General features: G+C 44.5%; 1 protein-coding gene across 1 annotated transcript in view; it reads left to right on the top strand.

The window, feature by feature from the left end:
- EXOC5 (exocyst complex component 5) overlaps positions 1-13882 on the top strand; it is a 173663-nt gene extending 159781 nt beyond the window's left edge. The window contains exon 18 of the mRNA XM_069207440.1: positions 11889-13882. Within this exon, the coding sequence (XP_069063541.1) occupies positions 11889-12077 (189 nt within the window). The 3' untranslated portion in view covers positions 12078-13882. The remainder of the gene's footprint in view (positions 1-11888) is intronic.
- Positions 13883-14298: the final 416 nt, after the last annotated feature.

The following is a 14298-nucleotide window of genomic DNA, read 5'->3' as shown; positions in this document are numbered from 1 at the left end:
CGGCCTAATTAAAATAGGCTGATCTGCCCGCCCATTGGGCAGAAATGGCCTAAAATAAATTTGCCCCCCAGGGGAACGACCCTTGCCTAAGGGGTCGATTCCCGTGTGTGAAATTCACGTAAAAAAACAAAACTCCCTGGTGTCTAGTGGTTTCTGTCCCCCTTGGGGGCAGATTGGCCTCATAAAAATAGGCCAATCTGCCCCTAAGGGGGGCAGAAATGGCCTAAATATAATTTTCCCCCTAGGGGAGCGACCCTTTCCTAAGGGGTCGCTCCCCACCTCTAAAAAATAAAAAAATAATAAAAAAAAAAAATGATCCCTTGTGCCTAGATGTTTCTTCCCCCCCGGGGGCAGATCGGCCCAATAATTGGCCGATCTGCCCCCGGGGGGCAGAAAAGGCCTTTAAAATAAAATGCCCCCCTTCGGAGCGACCCTTGCCCAAGGGGTCGCTCCCTCATGTAAATTTCCTAAAAAAAAAAAAAAAAATCCATGGTGTCTAGTGGGCGTTTTAGCATCGGGATTGCTTGCAATCCGGCTTCTAAAACGCTCAGAGAGACTTCAAAGGGAAGGAAATTCCAGACGTCACAGGGGAGTGGGGGGTTGGGGGTGGAAGGGGAAGGGCTTCCCCTTCCATCCCTGCCTTGGGGGGGTGGAGGGGAACCCCACAGAGGGAGCGCTAGCACTCCCTCTGGGCTCTGTGCCCAGGACGTAATGGTTACGTCCTGGGCACACGAGCACTGTGCCTCAGGACGTAACCATTACGTCCTGGGCACAGAAGGGGTTAAATGTAGAAAAAGGGGAGTTCAAGGCTTAGCAAGTACGTTTAAATGCCAAGTCGAAGGGGAAATGAAACTGCACACACAGGTCTTGCAGAGGCTGGCCTGAGGCATGGTTAAGGGGCTACATATATGGGTGGCACGGCCAGTGCGGCAGGCCCACTAGTAGCATTTAATCTACAGTCCTTGGGCACATGTAGTGCTCTTTACTGGGGACTTACAAGTAAATTTAATAAGCCAATTTGGTATGAGCCAATGTCACCATGTTTTAAGGGAGAGAGCATATGCACTTTAGCACTGGTTTGCAGGGGTAAAGTGCGCAGAGTCCTAAAACCAGCAAAAACAGTGTGAAAAAAGTGGAGGGAGGCAGGCAAAAAGTTAGGAGTGACCACCCTGAGGCTGTCAGGTCTAACAGTGGTGTGTAGGGTTGTTGAGGATTTAGGGAAAAAAAATTAGAAAGTCCCTTTCAGCGTTGGGACTTCAAATATATGAGAACCCCTTTCCGCAAAAAAGTGGCAAGTTCCTTTTCAAAGTGGGCCTTCAAAACTTTTTCAAACTTTTTGGCTTCCAGACTTTCACCAGGACCAATCCACTTAGTGTAACTGACCAGGGCTCCTTCACAGTCGGCCTAAAAATCGTGCCTAGGTGCCGGTCTACTACGAATATTGGCAGTTCTTCTCACGTTGCCCTTCCTGGCACTACTGGTGCTTAAAACTTAAAAGATTCTTATTTCTGACTGCCTTAGTGGAAATTCTCTTGTGAGAAAGTAATGTCTTCTTCAGTGGAGATGATGCGCAGAGTGTTGTCAACATATGATATAATTTTGTATCCATGCAGTTGTGTCACCTTAGCCGAATGCGTCGTTAAAGCATTAAATAGTGTGGGGCATAAGAAGGAGCCTTGAGGCTATCGAATAAATCTGGGAGAAGAATATGGTTTGCTGACAAGCAGATTGCTCTCAGAAGCACTTACTGTTCTTTGAGTTGTTGGACATGGACAGCTTGTCCACATCGTAGGCTGCCTGTGCTTTTTTTTATGAGTTTATGATAGTTTTTGATACCTGATTAATGCTTAAGTTTGGAATGAGGACATAGTAAGGCTTCTGTTTCCATTGGAGTGTTCTGCAGTGGCCTTTGGCCTCCCTACAAGTTGCAGATTACCAAGGGGCTGCTGGGGTAGTGTGGGACAACGTGCTCACTTTAACTGGTATGATGGTGTCTCAGGCCAGAGTTATTCTTGAGTTAAAAGTACAAGCATCTACAGATCAGTCGGCATAAAGGCTTATGAGCCTTGGCAAGTGCATCATCTAAGTTTGCTTAATTAATCTTAGACCATTCTCTGGATGTTCTGTTGTAGTTACTTTTCAAGGGGCTGAGTTTATTGCATTGACATTGGAAAAGGGCTGCAGATTGGTCAGGCCAGGAGGAGGGAATAGTGACTAGTTGAGATAACAGAGCAGTTAGATAAAATAAGATCCAGCCATTATCTTGCAGTTGAGTGGGAACAATGCCTAAATGTGAGGGCAGCAGAATGAATGTCATTGAAGTTGTCTTCCTGTATGTTAAGGTCGCCTAAGATAGAGAAGTTAGCAAACTTTAATATATAAGGAGATAGCACTTCAGCTTGGGAATTAGTGAACCTCCCAAGGTGACACAGTAAACAAGGGTTCTGGTAAAGACGAAGTCGATGTGATTTTTAATGTGAATATCTCCTTCTCAGCCGTGGCCAGTTTGATACTATTCCTGAGTAGGTGAATTGTGAGCAGTCAATATTAACTAAGCTGCCACCAACACGGATTGGGCTGCCATGGTGTATTATAGAATAGCCTGGTGGAAAAGCACCTCTATAGCACGGATAAAGGTAAACAAAACATACATTTTCGAATTAAAATCAGTGCTAATTGTTAGTTGCACTTTTAAGAAAACTGCTTTTTCAAACGAACTACCCCAAAATAAATATGTAATATAATAACGAATAACATGTAAGATGGTCCTATATTTTGATATTAGGGGTTCGGCCTTTGGCCCTCTTGGTTTGTGTTGTCACCAGAAGCCCTTCATGGTAATACTGGAATATTTCTTGATATAATTGCAGCCAATCAGATCTGACCTTGACTCCATGAATCCTCTGCAGTGTGAAGTACACAGAGGTTATTAGCATTAATTTCGCCCAAAATACTGAACAAATTTGCACCATATCACAAAAGCACACTTTTAGGACCAATGTCTTGATTTCTGTCAAATATGGTATAATTCTGTACAGCACTTTTGGGTGTAGCTGTGTTTAAGTGCCCTATGGAATAATTAAAGGGGAAACCCATTTTGCCACTCCCCCACCCACCGTTTTCTCTGCCTCTTCTTGACGGATCACTGAAACGTTTTCAAGACGAAGGTGAGGTGGATGAAACTTTATTTTTTTTTAAAGTTTTGTAAAGATTCGACAAACAGCACCAAAGGTATTACCAAACCAAAAAATCCATTTTCAAATGGCGCCCTCACCATGCACTGCTAATTGCCCCACATTTTACATCACTAATAGCATGATTTATGACATCAGTGATAACATGACTGCAAAATCTGAAAAAGACATCAATGATGACAACACTTTGCAAGGCGCGGCAGTGGGGTAAGTTTTAGGTACTTTAGGGCACAAGTTATAGTTACTTGAAATAACTATAGCTGGTGAATTTTAGTAACATTTTACATAATTGTAACTCCTTTAGCCTTTGCTTTTTAGTGTGTGTGTGCACACGCACACACTTTACTTAAAACTGATTTACTTCAGTGCAGTTTGCCAACTTTGCACGAAATTTGGCAAACATATAGCGAGTTCAGCTCATTCTTGGTATTTTCAGATGTGTTGAGATTAATCAAGAAGGGGTGGTTTCACAGTTAAAAGGAGGGTCAAAAAGTGTTCACTTACTTATACTTTTGGTACCATTTTGCAAATCTGCGTGAAATCTGTGAAAACGTAAGCATGTTTAGTTTTCCTTTTGTATATCAATTTTAATGCAGACGTTGGTAAGTCAAGCTTTATGTAGATACGTCAAGAGGGAGCAAATATAAAGGGATAGTGGAGGGAATCTTTGATTTGAAAATAATGTTGGTGCCTTACCAATCATTGGCTCAGAAAGTGGCAAAAATAGTGGGTTTCATGCAAATCCATCATAATTGGGCACAGTTTAAGGGGTGGGCAAAAGTGTTCATTTGATATCATTCCACATGTATTTGATACACTGTTTGCAAGCTAAGCCCAGTGCAGGAATCTCTAGTTTCAAGAACATCTGGCAAGGGTGGAGCAAAGGTAAAAGGATGTCAAAGCTCTTGATTTCTTTCAAATATGGTATAGTTCTGTACTGCACTTTTGTTGTAGCTGTGTTACTCCCGTAGGAACCATAGGATCCAAAATAAAGAGCTCAGTCCTAGGTGTAACTAGAGGTGGAATTTTACTTTTAAATGCCTCAAAAGAGGTTCCACAGAGAGGCCATCAAAAGCGGTTTCCTTTTTTTTAAGTAATTTCTAGTTGATCAAAATATGACCCTCGTTGAAGAGATGAATGAAAAGTTAAACTTAGAGATATAAGGAGTGTGACTTTTTGCCAAATACAAATATCTTATGTTTAGCATTATTGACAATTAGATGATTTTACCACAACCTACCTACAGGACTGAAAATGTACACTGTAAGCCTACAGGGTTCCTATCTAAAAGAATGAGATCATCTGCATAAAGGTGTCAGGGAGTGTGAGTCCCACCTATATTCTGTGAAAAAGATGCAATGCTCCTTAAAGTAAGGAGGAGATCCGCTAGATACAAGTCGAAAACTTTTCAAGCGAGAACCATAGCCTAGCCTAAGACCAATTTTCACAGGTTATTTATTAGTTAGTAAACTATGGGAGTCCACCTGTGCCTAAATTTCAATATGTAGGGCCATATCGTTTGTCTATCTAGTAAATCGAAGGCTGGCCTAAAATGATGACATAACAGTATATCTGATAGAGACTTCTAGCTGCAGATTTCTTACCTAAGAATTTCCAGGTGTCAGCTTGGAATCTGGAACTTTTGCTGAGCAGTACCCCTGTGCGCCATTGGGTGGCTCTGTTCGGCTCCACATGGTGTTGTTGGAGCCATCAATGACATCACCCACAAAGGCACCACCCAGACGCACGTACATCAGTTATTTTTCCTTCTGCGCCGGTTAGCCGGAATAGAGCTGCCCCTCTTTCTTTTTTTACAAGCTTCTTTTCTACTTTTTGTCGAAGATTTTTTTGTCTATGCCAAGGATGTCATCTAGGAAGACGGGATTCAAGCCATGTGGTGCCTGCCATCGCACCATGTCCATGACGGATCCCCATCTGGTATACCATTGGTGTCTTGAGTGTGAGCACGACTAGAAGTCGTGCTCGGGCTGCCGGGCTGTGGCTCTGAAAACTTTGAGGGAGCAATCTCTGAAACTCCTTGCAGCCCGGCAGTCGACATTGAGGTCATGATCCTGGTCGAGGAGAAGGGCACTCAGGGAAGAGGCTCAACAAGAAGAAAAAGCACAAACGGACTTCCACTTCACCTCTCCCGTCAGCCGATGAGGCAAGTCAGGAACGTCGATGTTCCAGCCACAGCTCTGTGGAATTGTTGCCAGGGTCTCCTCCAGGCCTCCTCCAGCTTTCCTGAAGCCGAATCAATCCCTGTTCACTTGAAAGAATTTTCAGAGGCTATGCACCGTGTTTTTGAGCAGACTGGCCCCGTGGAAGCACCTTCGTACCCCAGTAGGGTCCGTGCCAGCGGCTTTAGCCTTGGTTTCGATGAGGCCTCATGGATCTGATTCCGGATCTGGAACGGTGCCTGTCACACACAGTCGACTTTCTCTGGCGCTGCACGACGCTCCCGGCGCTCACCTAGGGCTCAAGCCCCATTCTAATCTCTGATAATCCTGAGCGGGAACGATTCGGGCGGCGACGGTACCCACATGTGCCAGATCATTGCCTGAGCATTTCTTAGACCAGTCAGGCACTGGAGAGGAACGGGAGGGGCCCCTGAGCCTTTAGACTGTTTGAGGAACTAGGAGAAGTCAGTAGACTGGACACCTCTCCAGATTCTGGCTTGCTCTCTCCCGCTACTGTGACTATGGAGGAGGTGGCATCCTATGCAGTGTTGCTGTGCAGGGCAGCGGAGGTCCTGCACCTCAAATTGCCCTCAGTGCAAGTCAGGACTAATCTCCTGACAGAGGTAATTCATCCAGGGGCTTCCTTTTTTGAACCAATGTTGCCCTTCAACAAAGCCCTCACTGATGCCCTGCTGGGATCCTGGTCCAAACTCAGCAGAGGTGCTCCTGTAAACAGGACAATTGGCAGCTGCCGTTGCTCTGCTCCAGGCGACCCTAGTTCCGTCTCCCAACACCCTACCCCTGAGAGTTTGGTAGTCCAAGCCTCCACTTCCCAGGGTGCCTTTCCTTACGCACCCCCGGATAGGGAATCCAAGAGGCTGTACCAGCTTAGGAAAATGATGTTTTCTTCCAACAGCCTGGCATTGAGATTGGTGAACACCATCATGCTTATTAGGCTGTTATTCCCATGGTATACGGTGGTGCAAGTGCTGCCCCAGGTCCCGTAAGACACATGGGCCATTCTCTCACAGGCAATGAAAGACTGGAGAGATGCAGCAAAGTTCACCATACGCTGTGGCCTACACACGACTGATTCGCTGGGCAGAGTGATTGTCGACGGTGGCCCTTCGGCTACGAACATCTGGCTTTTCAAGCGATGTCCAGGCAAACGTTATGGACATGCCCTTTGATAGGTGTCGCCTATTTGGTGCGAAGGCGCTGGAGCGCTTTAAGGACTCCCAGGCTACAGCCAAGTCCTTGGGCCTCTCGATGACCCCTCACCAACCGTCTGCCTTTTGTAGCTACGGAAAGGTTGTGACACTGCAGCACCACCCCACCCACATGCCAGGAACCGACCTGCGCAAGGCCCACAGCTGTGCAAGGACACGGTCATGGTGCCTTCAGACCTAGTGGGTCTGGCCAGGAGTCGTCCCCCACCCAGCCCACTGCCTCTACAGCATCCATGCCCTTCTAGTAAGATTCTGCAAGACCATACTTGTCCAGTTGGAGGGAGGATACATCATCATCTCCCTCACTGGAGATCCATGACATCGGACAAATGGGTCTTGCAGATCAGACAGAAGGGCTACTCACTCCCCTTCCAGTCTTTTTCTCCTCCAATGCCTCCCTCAAAAGAACGGCTGATGGAGTATCATATGGTTTTGCTCTGTGAGGAAGTTACAGCTCTCTTGGCCAAGGGAGCCATAGAAAGGTCCTAATATCAGAAGTAGGCAGTGGTTGTTATTCCCGGTACTTTTTGATACCAAAAAAAAAAAAAAAGGGTCTTTGCCTTATTCAGTATTTGCACGGTGTCAATCTCTTCCTCAAAATTGAGAAATTCAAAGTGCTTTCTCTAGCTCAGGTCTTGTCTGCCCTAGACCAAAGAGACTGGATGGTAGCGTTGGACTTGCAGGATGCGTATTTCCACATCCCCATCCTGCCTGGCGTTACTTGCGGTTCAAGGTAGTCCATGAGCACTTTCAGTTTACTGTGCTCCCCTTCGGCCTTACCAGTGCCCCTCAGGTGTTCACCAAGGTGATGGCGTAGTTGCAGCTTATCTGCACAGGTTAGGGGTTGCAGTCTTTGTCTGCCTTGACGACTGGCTGTTAAAGGTTCTTTCGCCCCAGGCTGTCTTCTCCCACCTCCAGACTACAGCGAACCTCCTGCATTCGATGGGGTTCACTATAAACGTGCCAAAGTCACACCTGGCTCCCTCTCAGATGCTACCTTTCATTGAAGCTGTCTGGACACAGTGCAGTTTCGGGCTTTTCCTCCTTAGCAGTGAGTCCAGAATATACAGGTTATGATTCTGATGTTTTAGCCGCAATCCAGGATTTTGGTGAGACAGACTCTGAGGCTACTGGGCCTCATGGCCTCCTGCATCCTGTTAGTAAATCATGCCAGATAGCATATACAGGCTCTGCAGTGGGACCTCTGAAGTTCCAGCATCAGGGAGGTCTCTCTCCGGCACAGTCCAGAACTCGAGATCTCGAAGGGAACTGCAAAAGACCTGCACTGGTGGTTAACGAACCGCAGTTGGGTCAGAGACAGACTTACCTTCCTTCCCCAACCAGATCTCACAATAGTGACAGATGCGTCAGTTCTGGGATGGGTTGGCAATCTGGGAGAGGTGGAGATCAGAGGACTCTGGTCTCCATCCACCTACTGGAGCTCCGGCCAATCTGGCTAGCGTTGAAACAGGCATTTCTTCCATTTGTCAAAGGGAAGATAGTGCAGGTGTTCACAGACAACAGCACTGCAATGTGGTACTTCAGCAAGCAGGGCCGTGTGGGGTTGTGGGCCCATTGTCAAGAGGCCTTGCACTTCTGGACATGCCTGGAGCAGCAGGACATAAATCCTGGTGGTTCAACACATGGCGGGTTCTCTGAATGCCTGGGCGGACGAACTCAGCCATTGATGCCTAGCCGATCACAAGTAAAGTCTATCCGGAGGTGGCACAAGGACACTTTCAGCACTGGGGAGAGCCTTGGTTAGATCTGTTCGCCTCCGAAGTGAATGCGCAATGTCAGCAGTACTGTGCATTGGCGTTTCCAAAGCGGCATTCACTCAGCAACGCTTTTCATGGCGAGTGGAGCTCCTGTACGCCTTTCCGCCCATACCATTTCTGCCTCGAGTTCTCAAGAAGATCAAAAACGACCGGACCCAAGTAATCCTTGTGGCTCCAGGCTGGGCACGGAGAGTCTGGTATCTTATCTTTTGAAAATGAGCATCGATCCTCCGTCCAGGATGCTCCTTCTGGAGGATTTTCTGTTGCAGCAGCAGGGGAGGGTTCTCCACCCGAACCTGTCACCTCTGTGCCTTCATGCGTGAAGATTGAGAGGTGGCAATTGACAGCCTTCGACCTTCCTGCCGAAGTCTGTGAAGTTATTCTGCCAGCCAGGAGTCCCCCCACGAAGACAGTACACTCCTGCTGTTGGAAACGATTTATAGATTATTGTACAGAAAGGTCCTGTGGTCCTCTTTCTGCCACTCTCTCTGATATTCTCTTTATTTCATCCCTTGCCCAGCAGAGATCTGCATTGGGTACACTCAAGGGATATCTATCTTATTAGTCTGCTTTTCTACGGCTGCCTGACCTAACTTCTTTGTTCAAATCACCTATTATGCATAGTTTCTCAAAGGGCTTGTACACGTTTCCTCCTTCGCCCTTTGTCATGCCTCAGACGGACCTAAATCTAATTCTCACCTATCTTATGTGCACTCCCTTCGAGCCACTGCACAACTGTCCCCTCTGGCTGCTCACCATCAAGACAGCCTTTTTAGCTGCAATAACATCTACCTACAGGTTGAGTGAGATGCACGCTTTGTCATCTAAGCCTCCGTATCTCACAATGTTTCTGGACAAGGTCTTGCTTTGCACTTGGGCCTCCTTCCTTCATAAGGTAGTGACCCCATTTCACCTGGGTCAGACCCTGCCCACCTTCTTTTTTCCCCTACATCCCTCTTAGGAAGAGGAGCAATTCCACCGAAGGGACCCAAAAACAGCATTGCCATTCTACCTTGACTACACAAAGAGTTCCAGATGGACCACCAACTCTTTGTGGGGTACATGGGAGCAAAGAAAGGTTGGGCAATGCAGAAACGAACCATTTCGCGCTGGGTCGTTCTCTGCATAAAAACCTGCAGTGCCTCGCTCAAAAAGCAGCCTTCTCGGAGCTTGAGGGACAGTTCCACCAGGGGCAAAGCTGCTACCTCAGTGTTAGCACGAGGTGTACCAGGCAAATCTTCCAGGCAGCAACATGGGCGTCTCTGCATACCTTTGCCAAACACTACTGTCTAGACAATCAGGTTCGCAGAGACTAGCATTTTGCCTGTTCGGTCCTGCAGGACTTTTTAGTCTGAAGTGAATTTGTCCGCAACCCACCACCAGGAGGTTATGGCTTGGGTATCTATTCTAAAGTAAGTAATCTGCAGCTAGAAGCCACTATCAGATGAACAAGTTACTTACCTTCGCTAAAGCGTTATCTGGTAGAGACCCTAGTTGCAGATTCCTTGCGCCAACCTATGCCTCCCTGCTCTGTGGACTCATTTACTAGGGTTGGGTGTTGTCCCTTTCAGGGCCCTAGTTTTGGCACAGACAAAACTTGTCAGTTTCTTCCATGTCTCTGCGCTTCTGGCATGGAAGTTTGTGGAAAAGTAACTGATAGACACACGCCTGGATGGCATCTTTATAGGTGACCTTGACGTCATAGACGACTTCAACGATGCCATGCAGAGCTGAATGGAGCCACCCAGTGGTGCGCTGGGATATTGTTCAGCAAAAGTTCTGGATTCCAAGCTGACGCCTGGAAATTCTAAGATAAGGAAATCTGAAGCTAAATAGAGTCTCTACCAGATAATGCCTTATTGAAGGTAAGTAACTTGCTCATTTACCAGATTGCTCCATCGTTTTCCTGGCTAAAGCAATATAGCCAGAGAATGATCTGAATTTAAGTGTGCTCTAGTTTTGCATTTTTCAAAGTAAGAATAACACGGTTTCCTTCTAGGATTATGTATAGGTATGGTTTTCCATGGCTGTGAAGAGGAGAGAAGTATGGTTTACCCTTTACATTTTGTACATTCAATAATGCCACAATTCATTGAGACACTTAGGCCTGCTAATGCTGCGGAGAAGCAGATATTTCTGCCTAGGGTTAGACTCATGACAGTAGTACAATTATTACAATTCTGTTGTAGATCAAACTAACAGTGCATCATTTTGTAATAGTCTTTTTTCCTGGTTATACAGTGCAAAAATGCAAGTTTTTAGGATTTAGAAGTGTTCTACAAAGTTATTTTTCAACCCCATTCAATGTACGATTTTTTTCATCCATCATTCCCCCCCTCAACAACCCTTCCCCCACCTGCTCCTGTTACCAGCGCTGTGCAATTGATCAGGAATTACTTCTCTTAGCACTCCGTGTTACGCAGCCATTGCATTCAGAACTCTGGGAATAGTCAGAGGAAAGACACATAGGGTGGAAAATGGAATACAAAGAATTATTTTTTACCTTTTGAATAGAGGAATATTTGTGGAAATCTAGAAAGAGAGCTCACTTGTTCACAGAAAGCAACAGTAGGAAGAGATGCTACTCTTGAGCTTACCATAATGCAGACCATCATTTGACAATAATGTATCATTTTAATTACTTTTTATAAATTCGAAAATTATATGATTTCTCACAGCATAGTGAGGCTACTGAAACTTAAAATCAGCCGCGCCCCGTTGATATGGGTGAAGGGGCCATGCCCCCTCACCTTTTCCCAGAGAAGAAAGAAGATTGGTCAGACTGAACAAAGGTCATCCTGACAGACACTTCTCTTACTCAGGTCAGGCAGCCAGGAGCTAGACATGCGCTAAATGCGCAGGCTCTTGGCAGTCTGAGCTGAATTTTTCCAGGCTGAAGATTTCACAGGCCTGTAGGTGTGACCTTGTCAACCTGGTAAAAGTATCTCAAGGCCTTTCCCCTCCTGATGAGGGAGAGAGTCACTGATTGCCTTGGACCTGGGCACTTCAGTTTTAAGCCCTGAAGTGCCTAGGGACGAGTGTCACTTCATCACACAGTGTTGATGGGGTTAACAAGTCTCACTGACCCCATTCCACTCTGTGACGAGTGAGGGGCTGCTGTCTCCCTTCATTGGCTGACCTAAGAACAGCCAATGAAAGAAGGCATCAAATCTCAAACATCCTGTACCTCTAAGACTTTTCTCCCTGGGAGCTGTAGGGCAGGTACGTTTTTATGTTTTTGAATGTTTGGTGCATGTGTATATAAATAAATGTGTGAATTTGGGGGACGGGGTGTACGTGTTCGTTATTGAATGGATGTGCGTGTGGCTTGCCCCCCCCCCGCGCTAAGATTGCTGGCTGACACTTCCTGAAATTATACACTCCTTACCTTTCCAGTGGGGCAAAGCAAAAACAATGTTAAGTTTTTCACAACAATATATTAATATTTTGTGCAATGTGTGTGAATTTTCCCTTTGTGTGCTAATTTCTCTTTTTTTTCCCAATCAGATCCAACTAGTGTTGCAGCTCTTTGATACACTGCATTCCCTTTGCAATCTTCTGGTGGTAGCACCCGATAATTTAAAGCAGGTCTGTTCAGGAGAACAACTTGCCAATTTGGACAAGAACATACTTCACTCTTTTGTGCAGCTTCGTGCGGACTACAGATCTTCACGTCTTGCTCGCCATTTCAGCTGAGACTGAGACCGGAAACAAAACCTCATATTACACTTTTGCCAGATGTTGGTTATTTGAAAGCACAGGGAATGAATGACCCCTTATTAACAGCTTAGGTTTGTTTTTAACGGACAACAGTGACTGATCATTACAAAATGCAGTCATATTTAAAATACATTTTATTAGAAGACTTGAGAAGGTCTGATATTTTTGCATATTTCTCATAAGTTAAAACTCGCCTATTTGTGTTTAATTGTTTAATACTGTGCAACACTGATTTTTGTATGGTAAAATAAAATGTTACAATAGAGAAAGTCAGTGAATTATTGACAATATTTACAGCTTCACATCACAGGTCAAATTTAACTTAGACTTAATGTGCAGTGCACAGAGCATGTGCAGTGCACAGAGAATGGGTTCCTTACAACCGAGCTCCTTGAAGACATAATCTTCCAACCCCACTTTGCAGTGCTAATCAATTATTATTCGTACATCGGTGTTTCTTTATGATGTGTACCAATATGCCATCACATTTAATTGTGCACTTTGATTGGCTCTTGAATGTCATTAATGTGAGACTTACATTGGACATGACATGCATTCTGTATGTGATCTTCAATGACAAAATAATCGAGAGGGAAGTTTGATGCTGGTATATATGTAGATCACTTCTGAAATGGTTCAATTGAGGTGACTCATTTTTAGCATGTAGTCTGATTAAAGTCTTATTTTCGCTGTTCCCGAATTAATACAACATATATTTAGGAACTCACAATAACATTCTTCTAAAGTTTTGCACAATAGACAAATGTTTGTAAAAGGTAGACATGACAATGAGAATCAGATGGAAGGCTGAAGCGATGAGCCGAGCCAATATTTAACCAAACTACTCTGCAGTGTGTCGTGGCCCTTTGTTGACGAATGAGAGGTGCCCAAAGTTAAAAAGTTGCCTTTAAAATAACAATAGGAATACATTTACATTGATTCTGATTACATTAGTTTTGTAACCGGTAACTGAAGGCTGGTGCATTTACTGTACAATCATGCTGTACCTAATTGTGTACCAGGATTTCGGAAAACAGTTAAAAAATGAAACATTATTCCAAATTCCATACAAAGTTGAGTTAAATGTTTTGTTGATGTGAGAATTCCAGTTGGGCTGGGTGATGTCAATCAACAATCTATCACTTGTTAAAATCAGCAGGATGGTTATAATATTTCATCTATAATGTATTATTCACAGTGGTTAAACTGTATTTTCACATTGAAATTACAGATGTTCATGATATAGTTTTGTTTTCATGCTTTCATCAGTCTCTACGAAAATACCAGTGGATGGCTATCTTGTGAAATCTTATTCAGTTTCACTGGTTGGTGAAATATTACTTCATTGAACGTAGGTCATAAAGGTTTTTGAAGCTACATGATTATACTTATACGAATGGAAGAGGCACATTATTACTGTGGTCCAAGGATGATAAGGTAGTGGTATTCCTAACCTTATACGGTATTTATTTCACAAATTGTCCATTTGTAAATGTCCCAAGAGCAACTTGAAAACGGGCTAGGCATTTCTGGACTGCAAATCAAGAAGTGCTTACATTTTTTATATTTTGTAACTTTCTTGTTTTCACTTATATTTTAAGGTTGTATTAATTCTATTAATCACTGTATTGTTTATTAAAATAGCTGTAGTGTTATCATGCATGAGCTCTGTGCAATAATTTCCATTATGTTTCTTTAGTAAATGATAGCAGACTTTTCACAGGAAAGTACCTACAGTTAAGACGTAAACATTTTTCCTCAATAAACAATACTACCATCAAGTTGCCTTTCATTTCATTCCATGTCTACAGTTTTCAAATGCCATCAACGGTGGTGAGTATTGCCTGTAATCTAAAAATGTATAGAAAACAGCACTGTCCCGATTAAGTTAAGATTTGTACCGTTCTTTCTGGACGCAGTGTCTGACTTTTTTTCCCATTATCTACACAATGCATTATTACGAAAGGCCAGTGCTTTAAATGGAACTGTACCGGACTACCAGCACTTTTTTTTTTTTGGAGAGGGAGAGTACCTGCACGTCTCAAGAAAAACGTATTACTTTTAATTGGAGAGTACCGGCACTTCTCAGAAATAAGCAGGTACTATGGTACTGAGTACCTGCACTTCTATTTATCAATTTCAAGCACTGACAAAGGCCATATGCACAGGGCTGCTAATGGATCATCTGAAGACGCCA

This window comes from Pleurodeles waltl, chromosome 9, assembly GCF_031143425.1.
Source record: "Pleurodeles waltl isolate 20211129_DDA chromosome 9, aPleWal1.hap1.20221129, whole genome shotgun sequence".
NCBI lineage: Eukaryota > Metazoa > Chordata > Amphibia > Caudata > Salamandridae > Pleurodeles > Pleurodeles waltl.
This window is presented reverse-complemented; position numbering and strand designations above follow the sequence as displayed.